The sequence below is a fragment of the Sturnira hondurensis genome, unplaced genomic scaffold (assembly GCF_014824575.4).
Source record: "Sturnira hondurensis isolate 20B ecotype Veracruz unplaced genomic scaffold, ASM1482457v3 Scaffold0006413, whole genome shotgun sequence".
Taxonomy (NCBI): domain Eukaryota; kingdom Metazoa; phylum Chordata; class Mammalia; order Chiroptera; family Phyllostomidae; genus Sturnira; species Sturnira hondurensis.
This window is the reverse complement of record NW_028079044.1, coordinates 55,455,968-55,472,666: the sequence shown is the minus strand read 5'-3', so window position 1 is coordinate 55,472,666 and position 16,699 is coordinate 55,455,968. Positions and strand designations below refer to the sequence as shown.

Here is a 16,699-nt window from a genome sequence, read left to right as displayed (position 1 = left end):
CAGCTGACAGCACCCATGTCACCGTGTGGGTCCAGCACACAGCCGAGGAACAGGCTCCGTAGGTCGGGAAGCCACCAAGGCCTCAGGGGTCCCCTCGGCCAAACCGCAGTGGGAACCCGGGGCTCCAAGGGGCCCCAGCGAGAGCACCTCCAGGACCTAAGACAGCCCTGCTCTCCCCACGACCTTCCAGGGTCCTCCTCTCGGGGCCAGCCCGCCCTCCTCTCCCCGATGGGCCTGGAGAGGCCGGCTCCCACCACCCCCCGGGCCCCTCCCAGAGGCCCCTGCCCCTGGGTCCCCTCGGACACAGGCCTTCCCTTCAGGATGAGATTCCAAAGAACACAAACCCCATCCTGTGCGGCCCTGGACTGGGTCCCACTAAATCAACATGTGTCTCTGTCCCCACGATTCTTGTCACCAATGACCCTTCCCCGGGTGGCAACTGATGCGCTCTGTGCTCGCTTCCTCCACTAAGTCCAAAACTGCAGCTGCAGGGCCCGTTTCTACCCCCATCGTTGCAGCTCCCAGCTGCCCAGGGGCGGCAGGGCTGCCCGGGCCCTCCCTTGCACACCACAGCCGGGACCAAGATCTGAGGGGCTGGCCCTCCATGTCCATGTCCCCCCAGGCCCCAAGGGAGGCCAGCGTGCCTGTCCCCAGACCACTGGGGGAGCAGGACCCCACGCCACACTGCCCGCGGTCAAACCCACATGCAAAGACACAGGCAAATCCAATCTGAAGCTTAGACCCTCTGTCTGGCGGGCTGAGCCCTGCCCTCCGCGGCTCCAGGCAGTGCAGGGGTGAAGCCCGTGTCCCTGCAGGGCACAGTGGTGGCCCCGGGATGTCACAGATGTCACCTGAGCCCACAGAACACCCCTCAGCCCTCACCTGCCCCCTCCCCCACCACAGGACACAGGGTGGGTGCACTGTCCCAGCCAGTGACCAGCAGTGGCCACCAAGCATGGGCCCACAGTGAGAGCCAGTGCCCGAGTCTGGGCTTCAGGACCGCCGGGATGACCATGGTTGCAGGGGCAGGGGCGGAGGGGACCCCTCGGCCTCCCCCGGGACCCCAGTCCATCAGCCGCCCGCACCTGCCCCCACCTCCCAGACAGAGCTGTGGGCCTCCAGGAGCAGCCATGCCCCCCCCACCGTGACCTCCTCTTTCCTGCCAGTGTTCAGAATGACCCGCTCTCTCCCCAGCGAGCCTCTTCGTGGGTGAGGATGCTGCCACCTGGGGACGCTGGACGGGGGATGAGAAACCTGGGGACGCTGCCCAAGGACGTTCTGAAGGGCGCGGCCCCACCTCCCCTTTGTTCCCTCTGCATCTCCCCCGTCTCTGACAGACCCTGCCCCTCTGAGCTGCCCCTCCCCCTCCCTCCCCTTCCCTCCCCCCTCCTCTCTCTCCCTCCCTCCCTCACACACAGACAACACACCACCCTGCCCCCAGCATCTGTGCAGCTGGTGGCACCACCCCCTCCCGCCACTGGATGGCAGTGTGGCCGCAGAAATGTACAGTCGCTACGGAAGCCTGGGGTGTGTCAGTCCAGCTCCTGACAAATGCCACTGTCCTCTGCCAGTCCCCTCNCCCCTCCCCCTCCCTCCCCTTCCCTCCCCCCTCCTCTCCCTCCCTCCCTCCCTCACACACAGACAACACACCACCCTGCCCCCAGCATCTGTGCAGCTGGTGGCACCATCCCCCTCCCGCCACTGGATGGCAGTGTGGCCGCAGAAATGTACGGTCGCTACGGAAGCCTGGGGTGTGTCAGTCCAGCTCCTGACAAATGCCACTGTCCTCTGCCAGTCCCCTCCCACCCTGCACGTAGGACTCTGCCCTCCTGAAGAGCTAGGGGTTCATCCTGACTGCAGGCCATCCACCTCTCATCCTTTACTTTGCTTCATGAAATGACCCTCCCCATCCCGGAGTGGGACCGGGGGCAACTGAGGGCAGGGGTGGCTTCTGGCGTTTGCTATTAGCTCAGCTCTGCGGGCCGGCCGGGTGGAGAAGGGGCAGGAGGCAGGCCTCTGATTTCACTGGCAGTGGGGGTGGCGCCAGCAGGAGAGAAGCCTGCCCTCAGAGGGGCTCACCCTGAGAGCCACCCAGTCCAAGACAGGGGGCCACTCTGGGACTGAGGGTGCCTGCCCAGCAGACAGACAGGGAGGCTGTGGGCGCCACCCTGCCCTGCTCCTCCTGGGCCCCGACCACACTGGGCTAGCTGTCCTGTACGCCCCCCACCCCCGACCTCATAAGCCTCTGGGCCCCCACAGATGGGACCTGGCCCAGGGGTGCCCGTGGGGGTGCAGCAAGAGTCTGGGGCCAGCTGCCACTGTGGCCCCCATCCCCGGTTCCTCAGTAAGAGCAGCACCCAGAGAGCGCCCACCCTACCCTGATCCTCCTGCGCCCTGCCGGGCGGGCGAAGAGATCCGGAGGTGACGGCCGCGTTATGAGGGCAGCACGAAGGAGGAGCCCTTTCCTCGGGCGCAGCCTGTGGCCCAGACGTCCACACTGCCAGCGGCCATGGGCAGGCAGGGTCAGGGCCTCACGCAGCCCTGCAGACCCCGCCAGGCCCCCCAGCGCCTGCTGGTTTTCCTCACACGTGCATGTCTGTGTGTCGTCTTTGAAAGATGAGGTGTTTATACTTTTTACTGGGGACTGTGTCCTGTGCCCCAAACGTGGTGACAGCAGCAGCTTCCAGAATGGCCCCCAGGGCCCCTCCTCCCGGGTGTGTGTCCCCACGGCGTCCCTGCCCCCAGCTCATAGGCTGGGCCTGCCACCTGTCCCAATGGCGAGATTTCGGACGGCCGTGGAGGCTTGCCCGCAGGCTGGCTCTGGGCCCCCTTCACGGCTCAGAGGTGGGGAGGCCGAATGCAGGGACGGGGGCCCCACCAGGCCTGAGGCAGGCCCTGGGTAGGGGAATGCAGGGACATTCATGGGTTCGTCAAAAGCCGCTACGTTTTGGGGTGGTTTGTGATCCGACGGCGAGCGAGCACAGCTCTCGGAGACATGGAGACAGGCAGACAGCACACACGCCCAGCGGTTAGTGTGGAGCATTTATTTCTCTTTCTCCTGCACCCGGTTTGCAGCGAAGCAAAGCTGCCCCCACTGGCTAACAGTGAAGGGACCGTGCACTGGACTCCAACGCACAGCGACGTAGGTCTCGGTGAAGCGGGCTCTTCTCCACACAGAAACCCCAGGGGAGGCGCGCCGGGCACTGCCGGGCGTGCGTGGCTGCAGTGGCATCTGAGGGCTATTTCGAGCTGGGCGGGGGTGGGGGCAATCTCGAGCGCTGCCAACACAAGAGCATCCCGACTGCAACAGGGAGAGGAGCCCTCACCTCCTCCCGGGAGACAGCGGGAGCCCCTCCTTGCCCTGGTCCAGCCGCCACGAGGACCCTGTGTGAGGGGCCCCTGCGCCCTGGGGGCCCCCCGCGCCGAGGGCCCGCGGGCTCACACGTGCTCCTTGTCGAACTCACACAGGAAGGGCAGGGTGGTGCGGCAGGCCACGTCGTTCCAGCCCCCCGCGGCCACCAGCTCCACGCAGTCCTCCGCGTCGTAGGCGTTGTTGGGCTCCCCGCCGCGCCACTTGCTGAAGGTCTGCATGGGGGTGCGGTCCGCGTACACGAAGCTGCCCTCGCGGTCCAGGTCGTTGATGCCGATGAAGACCCGGGACAGGCCGGCCTGCGCGACGTAGGCGGCCATGAGGCTGTTGGTGGCCTCGTCCTTGGGCATGGCCAGCGTGCCGCCTCGGCCCTGGCAGGACAGCTGCGCGTCCACGTACGCCCTCTCCTCCTTCACCAGCAGGTAGAGCCTGCTCTCGGTCTCGCGCACGCCGGCGACAGCTGAGGGGGAGGGCAGTGCGGGAAAGTGAGTTTCGGTGGCAGACTCGGTGTGCGCGGGCACGGCCCGTGCACATGCCGTGGCAGGCCTCGTTCTCCTTAGGGGTCGGGGGGTTGGAGGGTCGGAGCGGGGGGTGGCACAGGACAGAAAGGCACCGAGAAGAACCTACCGTTCTTAATGAATTTCAGCTCGGTCGTCAGCTGGGTGACCTGGTTGTCCATCTCCCCGATGGCCTTCCGCAGCTGGCTGCACTCACAGGGGAGGCCTGCGGGGCGAGGCCTGTGTCAGGAGAACTCGAGGGTGGGGCCCAGGAAAGAAGGGGCTGCTCCCCAAAACAGACGTGCTGCTCAGCAGACCCCATGGGCCCTCAGGGCCCAGACCCAGAGGACTGCAGGGCTTGGCTCAGGGTGGCCACCGTGGAGGCAGAGCGAAGACCAAGCGCTGGGGACGAGGGTGGTGGTGGGACTGGGGCACAGTGACTGGGTGTTGGGGACAGGGGGTTCCTGTCTGGGTGACTCAGCGGGAGGCAGCGCTGGGCAGAGCTGCATGGGGCAGAGGAGCCCTCAAGCCGAAGCACTGCTGTGGTGCCCACGTGGGGACTTGGGGCTGCCCCCGTGCAGGTGCAGACTCGGTGGCACTGGCTGTGTGTGGACAGACGGAGGGGTTGTGGCTGTAAGAACGTCCGGGACGAGGGGAAACCCGGGGGTCACAGAGGACAGATGCTGCACGGCAGGACGGCACATCTGGGTGGAACTTGGCTGGGACAGGAGTGCACCTCGGTGACAGGCGGACGGCAGGCCCGAGAAGGACGGGCTGTGTGCAGGTGGAAGGACCCAGGACCCCGGAACAGCCTCGAGGGCGTGACAGACGAGGGGAGCCCACGCCAGCCACGGCCCCACTTCCCAGCCCGGGGCAGGGGCAGCTTTAGGCAGGAGTCACGCGTTTTCAGAAGTGCAGTTTTAACGTGCATTCTAGGCTCCTGGGACCCTCTGAGCACTACCTGGGTCTCCGTTGGGGCCAGGGGGCCCTGCATCACCAGAATCCCCTTTTTCACCTAAAAAAGAAAAGCAAGGTCAAAGTCACCAAGCAGCGGTCGGCCATGTTTCACATGTCCCCAAGGACGACATGTCCCGTCCCCCACGTGGGGACGCCCCAGGTCCCCAGTCCGCAGGGAGTGACGATCGGTGCGTCCCAATCCCCATGCTCCACGTGTGCGGCGGGACGGGCCCCTCCCGCGGGGTCTCAGCGCACCAGGCAGCCGTCCCCTGCGTCAGCTCTGGGACACCCCAGCGCATCTGGGAACACCCGTCAGCCACCATGCGTCCTGACACCACGGAAGCAATCACTAAACCCGATGCCAGTTCTGTCCGGTCCCTCCTCACAGCAGAGCACGTGGGCCTGGAGCCCAGGGCCCTCAGGGGTTATCCGACCAACGGGATGGAAGGGCCCTCCCCATTCTGCTGAGACCGGTCCTCCTGGCCCTGCCCTGAGAGGCAGCGAGGCGGCCCGGTCACCCGCGGCCACCCCAGATCCGGGCTCCTGCCACCTGCTGTGTGGGACGCTCTGCACAGCCACCTGCCCCTTTGTGTCTCTTTGAGCAAAATCCGGCCACACAGCCTTCTAGCTTCTCTAAAACTGGACGGTGGGTATTCACCATAAAGCCACGTGACGTTCCGAGAGCATTATCTTCCTCCTGCCTGGGAGACCCTGAGTCTCGGCAGGGGGACAGTGAGGGCCAGTGACCCCTCCTTCCGTGGATTCAGGAGCATTTGCCCAGGAGGGACTGAGCCGGACCATCTCCACCCAGCGGGCTCCTCTGTCTGCTTCCCCAACCCCGGGGCTTGGAGATGACGGGCAGCCTGACAAGGACCTGGGGTGGGGACCTCCGGGGCGGGAAGGGGAGGCAGGGCGCATCGAAAGTACCTTTAGAACCGATGGGACCAATCTTTCCGTGGCGACCCACAGTGCCTTTCTGTCCTTTGTCACCCGCGTCTCCTGAGGAAGACAGATCGACAACGGGTGGTTGAGGCACAGGTGGTGCCACGTCCCTCCCACTGACGTCACACACATGCACACACTCATTCACACACACACGCTGCACCCACAAATGTGTATACACACACGCATGCACATTCATGCAAGCTACACACACCAAACACATATATGCATATATATGACGCACGTGCAAACACACATTCACAACTGCATGCACGCGCACACACATGCACACGCACACCTTCCTGCTCACCACACAGGCTGTGNGTCCTTTGTCACCCGCGTCTCCTGAGGAAGACAGATCGACAACGGGTGGTTGAGGCACGGGTGGTGCCACGTCCCTCCCACTGACGTCACACACATGCACACACTCATTCACACACACACGCTGCACCCACAAATGTGTATACACACACGCATGCACATTCATGCAAGCTACACACACCAAACACATATATGCATATATATGACGCACGTGCAAACGCACATTCACAACTGCATGCATGCGCACACACATGCACGCGCACACCTTCCTGCTCACCACACAGGCTGTGTGTGAGTCCCGTCAGCATGAGCCGGGGTATGGTCAGAGCGCCCAGTGGCCGGCAGGCTCTCCTGCGGCCCCCACCCCCGCCCCGTAGGAGCTGCCCACACTGAGCCCTGTTGCGGTGCCGGCTGCTGTCTCTGAGGGGACAGTCTGTGTGGGGCACGTTGCAAAGGTGGGGACATCCAGCCCTGTGACTGCTGCCGCTGACACTGTCTGCTCCACACTGCGAGGCAGTTCATGCGACTGCGGAGCCATCTACCCACACCCCATCCCCACTCCCCAGACCGGGGGAGGCCTGCTCTGGCGACCTGTGGACATGGGCTAAAGCCCCCGAGGAGGGGACACCCCTGAGGGTGAGGAGAAGGGAGGACTGGCAGGAGGGGCCCAGGACCACAGAGGCTGTGAGGCCAGCCATCTGTCACCATGGAGCGAGGCTCCGGGCCATGGGCATGTGTGGCCCTGTGGCCACCAGCCCAGGGGGCCTCTGCACAGAGCCACTCTCAACCCAGTGACCCGGATGCCGTGAGCCCGCAGGGCCAGAGCTTGTTTTTGGGCGGGAGGCATGGCATCCACTCCGGTGTGCATCGGGGAGCCCAGCAGGCTTCCACCCTGCCCGGCCGCAGCGGCCCCACGCGTGGCTCTCTGCCTCGGTGCGCCTAATCCACACAGCCGCCTCCCCTCTGGGCTCCAAGGGCTCCAGGCTGTGTCCCCCAGCACTCAGCTCCTAACTGCGCTCGACTTGGGGATTCAAGGACCCAGAAACGCCACGGGTCAGGCCACCTCCGTGCCGGGAGGGTCCATCCTCGGCTCTAGGAGGTGCGAGGAGAACGTCCACAGCCGCCACGGGCCTGCCTTTTGGAGCGGGAAAGGAGACTGGTGTGGAGAGATGGCTGAGCGCCTGGCGACGGAGCCGAGCCAGCAGAGAAGCACCTGCACGTGAAACCCGGCGCAGCCGCCACACGCACGGCTGGACTTCCGGCCACCACGACCCAGAACTCTTGGCAGCGGCTAAGTCGTCCCCTCCTGCAGGTGGACAGGAGCCCACACCCCGCACCCCCGCCAGCCCAGGGGCCTCTGGTCCCAGGCCCAGCCTCCGCCACTGTGGCTGCTGTGTTCTCTCAGCAAACAGAAGGACAGCGGCTGCCCATTGTGGGGGAAGTGCGGGGCCAGCACCGTGGCATCTGTACCAACACCCTCTTGGGCCACAGCCCCACAGCTCCGGCAGCTCCAAGGAAAGAATCAGAGACATGAGCAGAACACAGAAGCTCCTGATGTGCCCAGAAGGAAAAGAACCCAAGAGGGGCCTTTAAAAAGACAGAAAAACACACCCAACAAAGGACAAAAAGACAGGGAGGCTGCGAATCCCTCTCAGACACCTGAACAGACGACTCTGCTTCCTCCATAAAGACAGGGGCAAAGGGGACGTGGCGCGTCGCTGCCATGGTCAGCGCACAAGGGGTGGCCTGCACGCGCTGGGGCAGGGCGCCGGCTCGGCCCCTGGGGAGGCATCGCGGGAGCTGCGCCCACACGGTGGGTGGCACGGCCGGGCGTGTCTTCCAGCTGCACCCGCACTTTAAAAAGTGACCAGTTTAAGATTGTTCGCGGCAGTGCAGCCCCAGGGAATCGCAAGTCCCCAGGAATCGGGGACCAGGCAGACAGTGCATGGTAACTCCCCAGCATGGGAGACTCGAGGGAAGCCCAGGCCCCATGGATCGATCTCCAAGGGGCACGGCTCGGTGCCCAGGGCGGCGTGCGGACAACACGCGGGCACTACACTCTCACGAGCAGAGGGACAGGGCGCTGATGGGCAGCCATGCCATGGGACCACGTGAGGACCCACAGCCCCACCGTGGCCGTGCGTGGGGCGTCAGGAAGGACCCTGCTATCCATGCACCATTTCTGTATGTTTTAAACTGCGAGCTATAGAACTGGCTTACTTTTTATTTTTTAAGTTAACTTTTATGAGCAGAGAGAAAAGTGAGACGTGAACGTCAGCACCAGGGGATGGGGGGGGCCAGCTGTGACCGTGAGGAGCATCCACACACGTGCACGGCCATCACTGGCTACACCGCACACTTCAAAAGGAGGGTGCAGCCCCCTCAGAAGAGTCAGACCGCCGTGCGTGGGTTTAAAAGCACACGTCCCACGACCTTTCCTGGGGCTGTCGCAATAGTTTGGAAGGCTGGGCACAGCCTGACTGTGGTGCTGCGGGGCCGGCTGGGGCTGGGCCTGTGAGCTCAGCGCTGTCCTCACGCCGCATGGAGATGCGGAGAGCGCACTTCCACGGCGAGTTCTGATGACCTGATCACACCTTAAAGCAGAGCGGTCCACCCCAGCCCGACGTCAGCAGCACCGTTCACTGGGCACCTCCCAGTTGCTGGGCCACCTGCAGCCCTGCCCGTCCAGCCCGGTGCCGGAGCTCGGCGCCACCTGGGGAGCCGTGAGGACCCATGCTCACAGTGGCTGGCGCCCGTCAGCAGTGCATGGGCGCCACGCAGTACTGCGTACCCACCCACGTCTGTGTGTGGCCCTCAGGGTTGGTTGGTTGTTTGCACACTCTCACAATTGCACTTGGGTGTGTAACACAGGAGCCCATCCTGCAGGGGAGGCTGGTGAGGGCCGTACAGCGTGAGCTCCCATGCACACAGCCGCCTGTGGACACCGCCCAGGGCCCACAGGTCGGTGACCGGGAGCACTGCTCAGGGAGCCTCTGCACTTCACCTCACCACCAGGCCGGCTGACCTCCCGAAACCTACACAGGTGTCAGGTCCCCGTGCGCCCCCCACCCGGCCTCTCTCGCGCCCTGGCGTGCAGAGCTCCGAGCAGCTGAGAAGGTACCTTTCTCTCCCGTGGGGCCTACTCTTCCAGGCCGGCCAGGCGCGCCTTTGTCCCCCTTCTCACCAGTGTCCCCTGTGGAAGAAGTCACACGCCTTTAGGACTTTGAGCGCAGGACCCAGTGTGATGGGGGGTGGGCAGCCAGGAAAACCTCACTCTGTGCCCCCACGAGCCTCTGGGCTTCCCTCCCCCCAAACTCGGCCCCTCTTCTCCTGACCCTCTCCCACCCCGACCTCCCCATAGAGGGGGCTCAGCTCTCCTCCCCATCTGCTCTCAGGACTCTGCGCCCTCCCCCACCTTGTATGAGCAAAGAGAAAAGTGAGCCATGAACATCAGCGCAAGGGGTTGGTGGGGGTGTCGACCAGGACGCGCTTCCCTCTCCAATGACCCCTCTGGCCGGCTCCCAGTCTGGCCCCAGTGCACTCACCGCACCTGCTCCCCAAGAGCCCAAATATCTACGCCACAGGTGGCGAACACAAGCCTGTCCCTGCATGGGGGCCGGGGGCCAGGCCGGGCGGCGTTACCTTTGAGGCCTGGGACCAGGATCTGCACGGAGCAGGCATCGTCCACCGTCTGCTGTGTGTCTGCAGGCAGGGCCAGCGACAGGAAGGCCAGGCTGACGAGGGCCAGAGCCCTCTTCATGATGAGCAGGGCAGGGCACTGACCCTTGAGGGAAGGAAGGGATAAACAGTGACGGAAATTCCCACCGGCAGGCAGCCAGTGACAGTGTGCAGGCCACCGCTGGGCTCGGGGCCACGGCAGGGCTGCTCTCCTGGGGGCTCCTGGCGTGTGGGCCTCTCTCGTCCCCGTCCTGGGAGCTGCCACACGGTCTCTCTCCCAGTTCGTCACAACTGGGCCTTTGCTCACTCGAAGGAGTGTTTACAGGTCAGGGAGCCACGCGGTCTGCCTGGCCGGCCTCATGAGCCGGGTCCTGCCATGTGCCGACGTCCCTGGACTGTCCCACCCAGCCCCTTGCACACGGCACTGCACCCCTGGATGGGAGGTCCTGTCTCTTGCTGACTTCGGAGCAGAGTCACCCCACAGACGTGTGTCCCCGCCCAGCAGGCTCCAGTCTCACAGGACAGTGCATCACAGCCCGTGGACTCTTCCGGCACTCCTTTCCCGCCGCAGGGAGCCCAGGCTCAGCCACAGCACCCGGGCAGCTGGAGATCCCTGAGTCTCAAGGTGGGATGGGGTAGAGTTGGAAGGGGCAGGACAACTGTCCTGGGTCACTCAGGGAGCGTCTGACACCTGCCCCTCTCAGGATGTGGGACTTAGGCATTGGCACTATGGCTGGGGACAGTGGGGCGCCTGCTGGACCAGAGCGCCCAGGCCAAACGGCATCTCCTCGGTCCACCTGGTCACCTTGAGGCGGAGGCAGGACCCCTCCCGTGACTGAGGCACCCGGGGCTCTGCCTGGGGCCTGGCTCGTGGCCAGTGCCCCCTTGGTGGCGGCTCTGTGTGTCTGCGACCACACGCTGCAGAGGCCCCGCAACTGGTGAGGCCTCTAGAGGAAGGAAAGCTCGGACGGAGGCCAGCGCTCCTGTGCGGTGAGCCTGCTGGGCACGCAGCAGACACGGAGAACAGCGCTCGCATCCCGGGGTGGCGGGCAAGGTCCCAGAAGGGAGCCCAAAGGACTGGGGACAAGGGTGGGTGCGCTCTGCGAGGGGACAGCAGAGGCCGCCCTGGGCCCCTGACCACCACAAACTCAGCTGCCCTCCCAGGAACGATGGCAGCACGTCAGGAGGTGGCGACGCCTCGGGCAGCATCCCCACGAGCGGTCACTCGCAGCACTGACCGCTGCGCTCTGGCCGGCACACCAGCCGGACTTGGTCCCTGGGACACGAACTGGGAAGCATCTCAGGTGTCAAGAGCGGACATGCACTCTCCTCTCCAGGGAGCACATCCTGGTGGGCAGGTGCAGCACTCACCTGGGGACGGCTGCCGTGCAGCTCCGAGGAAGACCAGCAGCCACGTCCCAGGAAAGGAGGGCGCAGGGAGGACCGCACGACAAGCTGAAGCCGGGACCCCCAGCCCATCGTCATCCTGACTCCCTGACCCCGCTGCCACACACGCACCCGTGCCCACCCCAGGCCTGCCCTGACCTGGGCAGCTCTATGTCTCTGGACAGCAGGCGGGCGGGGGTGGGGGCGGCCGTGGCGGGAGCTGTCTCCTGCCAGCTGGGAGGAGGAATCTGGTTTTGTGAATGGAGAAGCCACAGCCCCTCCCAGAGCTCTGGGGCAACAACACCTTCTCTGCCGTGGGGCCCAGGGGGCCTGGACGGCCCGTGGTGGTGGGGATTCCATCGGGATTCTCAGTGGGACTACAGGGTAAGGAGAACTCAACGGAAATAAAGACCCAACACGCCGAACGCATGACTGCACTCAGCATTCCATCTCGGCAACAGCCCGGGGCCTCTACGGACACCCCCGGCCCCCGGACCGGCACCCAGGCCGCAGCAAGAGCAGCTTGGTGCCCTGACGGCTCACGTTCTCCTCATCTTTTTATGAAGACCACACGGCTTCACCCAAACCGTGGTCTCCGGGACACAGACCTGCCAAAGTCCCACCGTGGAAGCCAGGGGCCTGCCCTGCGGGCGGCAAAGCATCCCACCAAACGGAGTCACTCTGCACGTGCGACGGCCCCAGACGGCACCGGCACACTCAGAACCCACGCCTCACTTCTCCCCTGGCCAGATGTCAGGTGGGGAGGGCCACGCCCGACACTCTGGTCTTCTCCAGTCTGGGGCTCCAGGTGACCCCCACTCTGTGTAAGATGACCTGCCTGTCCCCCACATCCGGGATTCCTGTGACTGAACCACCTGTTGCTGAGCACAGATCATTGGCCCACCCCAACCCCTCCTTTCCAGGCTCCGGGGCAGCCCCTACAGTGTGGCCCACCCTGGGCTGGGAGGGAGGGGAGAAACGGCTTCACCTCTCCAGACACGACAGGACGAGACAGGACACGACCCTTGTCACCGGATCTAGGCCCCTGTCGAGGTGACTGCCCAGTGGGCTGGTGAGCTGATGGAGCCTGGCGCTCCTGGTCCTGAAGGACTCCAGCCCTGGCCCGGACCCCAGCACAGAGTCCCTGTCCCCTCCCACCCAGGCCTCCCTCAGATCACCGGAATCTGCCTTCCTGGCTCTGCGTCTCCCCCACGCTGGTCTCCAAGGGGGCAGAGTCACGGCCGGGCTGTTCACCCTACCTGAGGCGCACAGGAGGCGAAGGGGCGTCCTGACCGTCGGGGGCCGCGAGGACACTGGGCCCGGCAGCCCCACACAGAGGCCAGTGCGCCCCGGCTGTCCCACCGCCCAGCAAATCAGGCCAGCGCCCCGGTGTTATCTGCANCTGGTCCTGAAGGACTCCAGCCCTGGCCCGGACCCCAGCACAGAGTCCCTGTCCCCTCCCACCCAGGCCTCCCTCAGATCACCGGAATCTGCCTTCCTGGCTCTGCGTCTCCCCCACGCTGGTCTCCAAGGGGGCAGAGTCACGGCCGGGCTGTTCCCTACCTGAGGCGCACAGGAGGCGAAGGGGCGTCCTGACCGTCGGGGGCCGCGAGGACACTGGGCCCGGCAGCCCCGCACAGAGGCCAGTGCGCCCCGGCTGTCCCACCGCCCAGCAAATCAGGCCGGCGCCCCGGTGTTATCTGCAAACAGCTTCCTGTTGGAGACCATCGCTGTCCTGCTGGGGGAGGGGCGGCGCTCTGAGTGTGGGAACAGGCAGAGGGGGATGGGGCTGGGGGGCGTGGGCCCCTGCAGAGAGGCCTGACTCTCCACCCACACGCCCGATGTCTCTGCTGTTCTCGTTTTGTTTTGGGAGCAACGAGCGAGTGTTCTGGAAATCAGTTCAGCGCAAAGAGGGCGACAAGGATCGCCTGGTAGGAAACCCATCAGACAGAAGGAAGTACGGAGTACGGCCGACGTGCGCCCTGCTTGTCCACGTGGGGTTTCACACGAAGCACCTGGTGCATCTACTGCCTGTCCAGGCTAGATCCCGGGGGGGCGAACTTTCATTTGAAGGCAACGCATGCCCCAAACACGTCTTTGTGATGGGCTGGACGGATCCGGCCTATACAATGGGGTGGAGGGGTCTTCAAGAAAGATACCTGCTCTGGCTGGTGTGGCTCAGTGGGTTGACCACCGGCCTGTAAACTGAAAGGTCACTGGTTCAGTTCCCAGTCAGGACACACGCCTGGATCGCAGGCCAGGTCCCCAGTAGGGGGCACTGGAGAGGCAACTGATTGATGCTTCTCTTCCACATCGATGTCTCTCTCCTTCCCATTCTCCCTCCCTCCCCCCTCTCTAAAATAAACAAAATCCTTTTAAAATAAAAGAAAGAAAGATATATCCAGGCTGGTGTGGTACAGTTGGTTGAGTGTCACCCCACAGAGCAGAAAGGTGTCCGGTTCAACTCCTGGTCAGCGCATGTGCCTGGGTTGTGGGTTCGGTCCCCTGCCTGGGTGCGTGACAGGGACCCACCAATGTCTCTCTCACACACCGCGCTTCTCTCCCTCTCTCTTCCTCCCTCCCTTCCCCTCTCTCTGAAACAAATGAAGCCTTTTTAAAAATAAGGTGCCGACAGTACCAGGGGCGTGACAGCGGGAGCGAGCATGCAGTTGGGCACTAGGAGCTAAGAGAGCAAACCCTGTGGGTTCTGTTTCCCTTTCTATTCCCTTTTGGAGAGCGGGGGGAGGGAGCGAGAAACTGAGGGAGAGAATTATCAATGTGTGGTTGCCTCTCACGTCCCCAACGAGGGACCTGGGCCACAACTCAGCCATGTGCCTGACTGGGAATTGAACCCACAACCCTTTGGTTCACAGGCTGGCGCTCAATCCACTGAGCCACACCAGCCGGGGCACCCGTTTTCTTTTTATTGCTCCTCCATGGAACGGAGGCTGCAGGGCAGGCCCCTCAGAGCACACACATCCCACTACACACCTTCACCCTGGACAGTGTGTGTGTTGACAGCTTCTCAGCACAGCTGGGAGAAGCCCTCCACCCACATCAGGCTCTGGTGGAGGCTGGACGTCTGTCCCTCGGGTCAGCACCAGGCAGGGGCACCCTTGAGCCCTGAACATCGTGCTGGACGCTCCCCCAGACGGCCCTGCAAGTGTAGCTAGGTGCCTGCCGTCATCCCAGCAGGGGTCTGTAGGTGCGGACAAGGTTGTGCTAAGTTTCTGTTAGAAGACGGAACCAGGCCCTGGCTGGTGTAGCTCAGTAAATTGAGCTCGGGCCTGCGAACCAGACAATCGCGGTTGGATTCCCAGTCAGGGCACATGCCTGGGTTGCAGGCCAGTTCCCGGCAGGGGCCAGTTCCCAGCAGGGGATGCACAAAAAGCAACCATACATTAATGGTTCTCTTCCTCTCTCCTTCCCTCACCCTCTAAAGATAAATAAAATATTTTTTAAAAAAAGACAACAACGGAACCAGAACGGCTAGAGCTACTGTGTTAACTAAAGTGGGAGGAGTCGGTCTACCCAGCGCCAAACTCCACACACAGCGGAGCTGCACAGAACCCACACACTATCCCCAGCTGGTTTAAGGTGTGTGTGTGTGTGTGGTGTACAATACACATCACGGAGTTTGTCTTTCTGTGCCTGCTTATTTCACTCAACAGAATGTCCTCCAGGCCTGTCCACGTGGCAGGCTGGGTCAGAGTTCCTCTCCCCTGAGAGGCTGAGAACCCTCGGAGGCACACGTCAGGGTCTCGGCACCCGGCCCTCCGGGGGCGCAGAGCTGCCACCAGTCAGTGTGGTGAATGCTGTTGCTGGGACGTGGGGACGGACCCTGCCCTCAGCTCTACGGGGCTCTCCCCGGGAGAGGGGCTGCTGGCGGTGCACAACACAGTCCACGGGTCCCTCCTCCCACCCCGTCTTGTCTCACAGCCAAAGTGGGTACTTACCTTTCGTTTTTATACTTCTTTAAGATTTTATTTATTTTTAGACAGAGGGGAAGGGAAGGAGGAAAAGAAGGAAAGAAACATTAATGTGTGGTTGCCTCTCACACGACCCTACTGAGGACCTGGCCTGCAGCCCAGGCATGTGCCCTGACTGGGAATCGAACCAGAGACCCTTTAATTGGTAAACTCAATCCACTGAGCAACACCAGCCAGGGCATCTTTTGTTTTTAAAAAGTGCCAATAGCCTAAGAATTCCTCTCAGATACAAAGCTAGGTGACAGTATTTCACTGACTGGCCTACTTCAAGTGGGCCATCCGTGGGAACCACTGTCACACCCTAAGTCACCTCTGTCCGAGCTGTGCCAATGAAACACCCATCATCAGAAGTCACTGGGTCTGCCCGCCCCTTCCTCTCCCAGTCTGGGCCCCTGGGAACAGCCTTTCTCCTCATGAACTCTGACCCCCTTGCCTGGCTACTTCCAGTGGGAGGAGGGGATCTGGCTGCCTCCCGGTCACTGTTTACATTTCTCAGAGATAGCCGAGAAGTCTGGGCCCCTGGCCGGGGCCGGGCCCCTCGGTCACTGGGTGGGGCTTCACTGGCAGTCAGAGCCCAGCAGCCCTGAGGCTGGGACACAGCCCCACCGACAGGCCCCGAGGCCTCCTGCTCCAGCGTGAGGGCTTGGGTCCCTGCCTCCCCAGGGCACGTGCTCTTGGCCTGGGCACTTGTGGCCGCAGCCCAGGCAGCACCAAGAGTCGGGGGACAGCACCCAGTGTGGGGCGCTCTGGCTGCACACCGAGTCCATCAGCAATGTGGACGCAGTCACCCGAGTGTGACTGGCAGGTTGGGGGCGGGGCCCACATACTGCCCCGCCCAGGGCAGCTCCAGGCACGACCCACTGCTGCTGGCTCAGGGGCCACACTCAGAGGACCACGGCCACCCCAGGGCCCTGGGAGCCACACCCACCAACAAAGTGGTGTTGCTGCAGGTACTCACTTCCCTCAGCTGCACTGCCCGGCCTCAGTCCGTGAGCCCGTGAGAGCGCCCGGTCCTGCTGAGGCAGAACCGAGCCAGCAGCCGCCCGACTGCAGGGCAGCACTGTCGGATACGGCACCCCCCCGTCTCGGCCCCCATGGAGCACGGCCCTGCACAGGGTCCCTCCTGCAAGGAGAGACTGGTCCAAGTGACAGCGAGGGCGGCTGCTCAGGCTGGTGACAGCTGACTCGGGGCACCTCTCTCCCACCACGGCCCACCCCCCCAGGGGCTCCTAGAACAGCCATGCTCCACATGCGGCTGGTCAGCCTCTGCCAGGCATGCCGCCTGCGAGCCACAGGGAGAGCGAGGCCGGTCATGGGTTCAGGAGCCAGCACCGCCTCCTCGCATGACTCCCACCGGGTCTGCCCTGCCCACAGGGGCCGGGCAGGGACTCGCAGGCAGAAGCTGGACTCACTTGGTCCTCGGTCCCCGAGGCGACCAGAGGACTGCACGTGCAGCCACCCTCCCAGGGGCTGTTCCGGCACTGAGTCAGGGACGAGTGACAGCGAAGAGCAGCTGAAGAGCATGTAGTCAGTGGGGACGCCAATGACACTGTGACCCC

General features: G+C 63.7%; 1 protein-coding gene across 2 annotated transcripts; it reads right to left on the bottom strand.

Annotated features, from left to right (window-relative positions):
• Window positions 1-883: 883 nt before the first annotated feature.
• COLEC11 (collectin subfamily member 11) lies at window positions 884-12,966 on the bottom strand. Of its 2 annotated transcripts, none has more exons than XM_037049025.1 (8): window positions 12,715-12,966; window positions 9,730-9,872; window positions 9,209-9,280; window positions 5,752-5,823; window positions 4,829-4,882; window positions 3,998-4,093; window positions 3,425-3,830; window positions 884-916 (listed from the first exon to the last, which is right to left on the bottom strand). In XM_037049025.1, the coding sequence occupies exons 2-7, from the start codon at window positions 9,845-9,847 to the stop codon at window positions 3,439-3,441; spliced, it is 804 nt and encodes a 267-aa protein (XP_036904920.1). In that variant the 5' UTR covers window positions 9,848-9,872; window positions 12,715-12,966; the 3' UTR covers window positions 884-916; window positions 3,425-3,438. The 2 variants fall into 2 exon arrangements, with proteins under 2 accessions (XP_036904920.1, XP_036904919.1); XM_037049024.1 differs by having other exon boundaries at window positions 9,730-9,877; window positions 12,716-12,842.
• Between the last annotated feature and the right edge of the window lie 3,733 nt (window positions 12,967-16,699).

Excerpts from the sequence above, each read along its gene's own strand:
- COLEC11 (XM_037049025.1), bottom strand. The coding sequence starts at position 9,847 with ATGAAGAGGGCTCTGGCCCTCGTCAGCCTGGCCTTCCTGTCGCTGGCC. Across the intron at positions 5,824-9,208 it reads AGGCCCCACGGGAGAGAAAG|GAGACGCGGGTGACAAAGGA; the intron begins GTACCTTCTCAG and ends TGTCTTCCTCAG. Across the intron at positions 3,831-3,997 it reads GCTGAAATTCATTAAGAACG|CTGTCGCCGGCGTGCGCGAG; the intron begins GTAGGTTCTTCT and ends CCTCCCCCTCAG.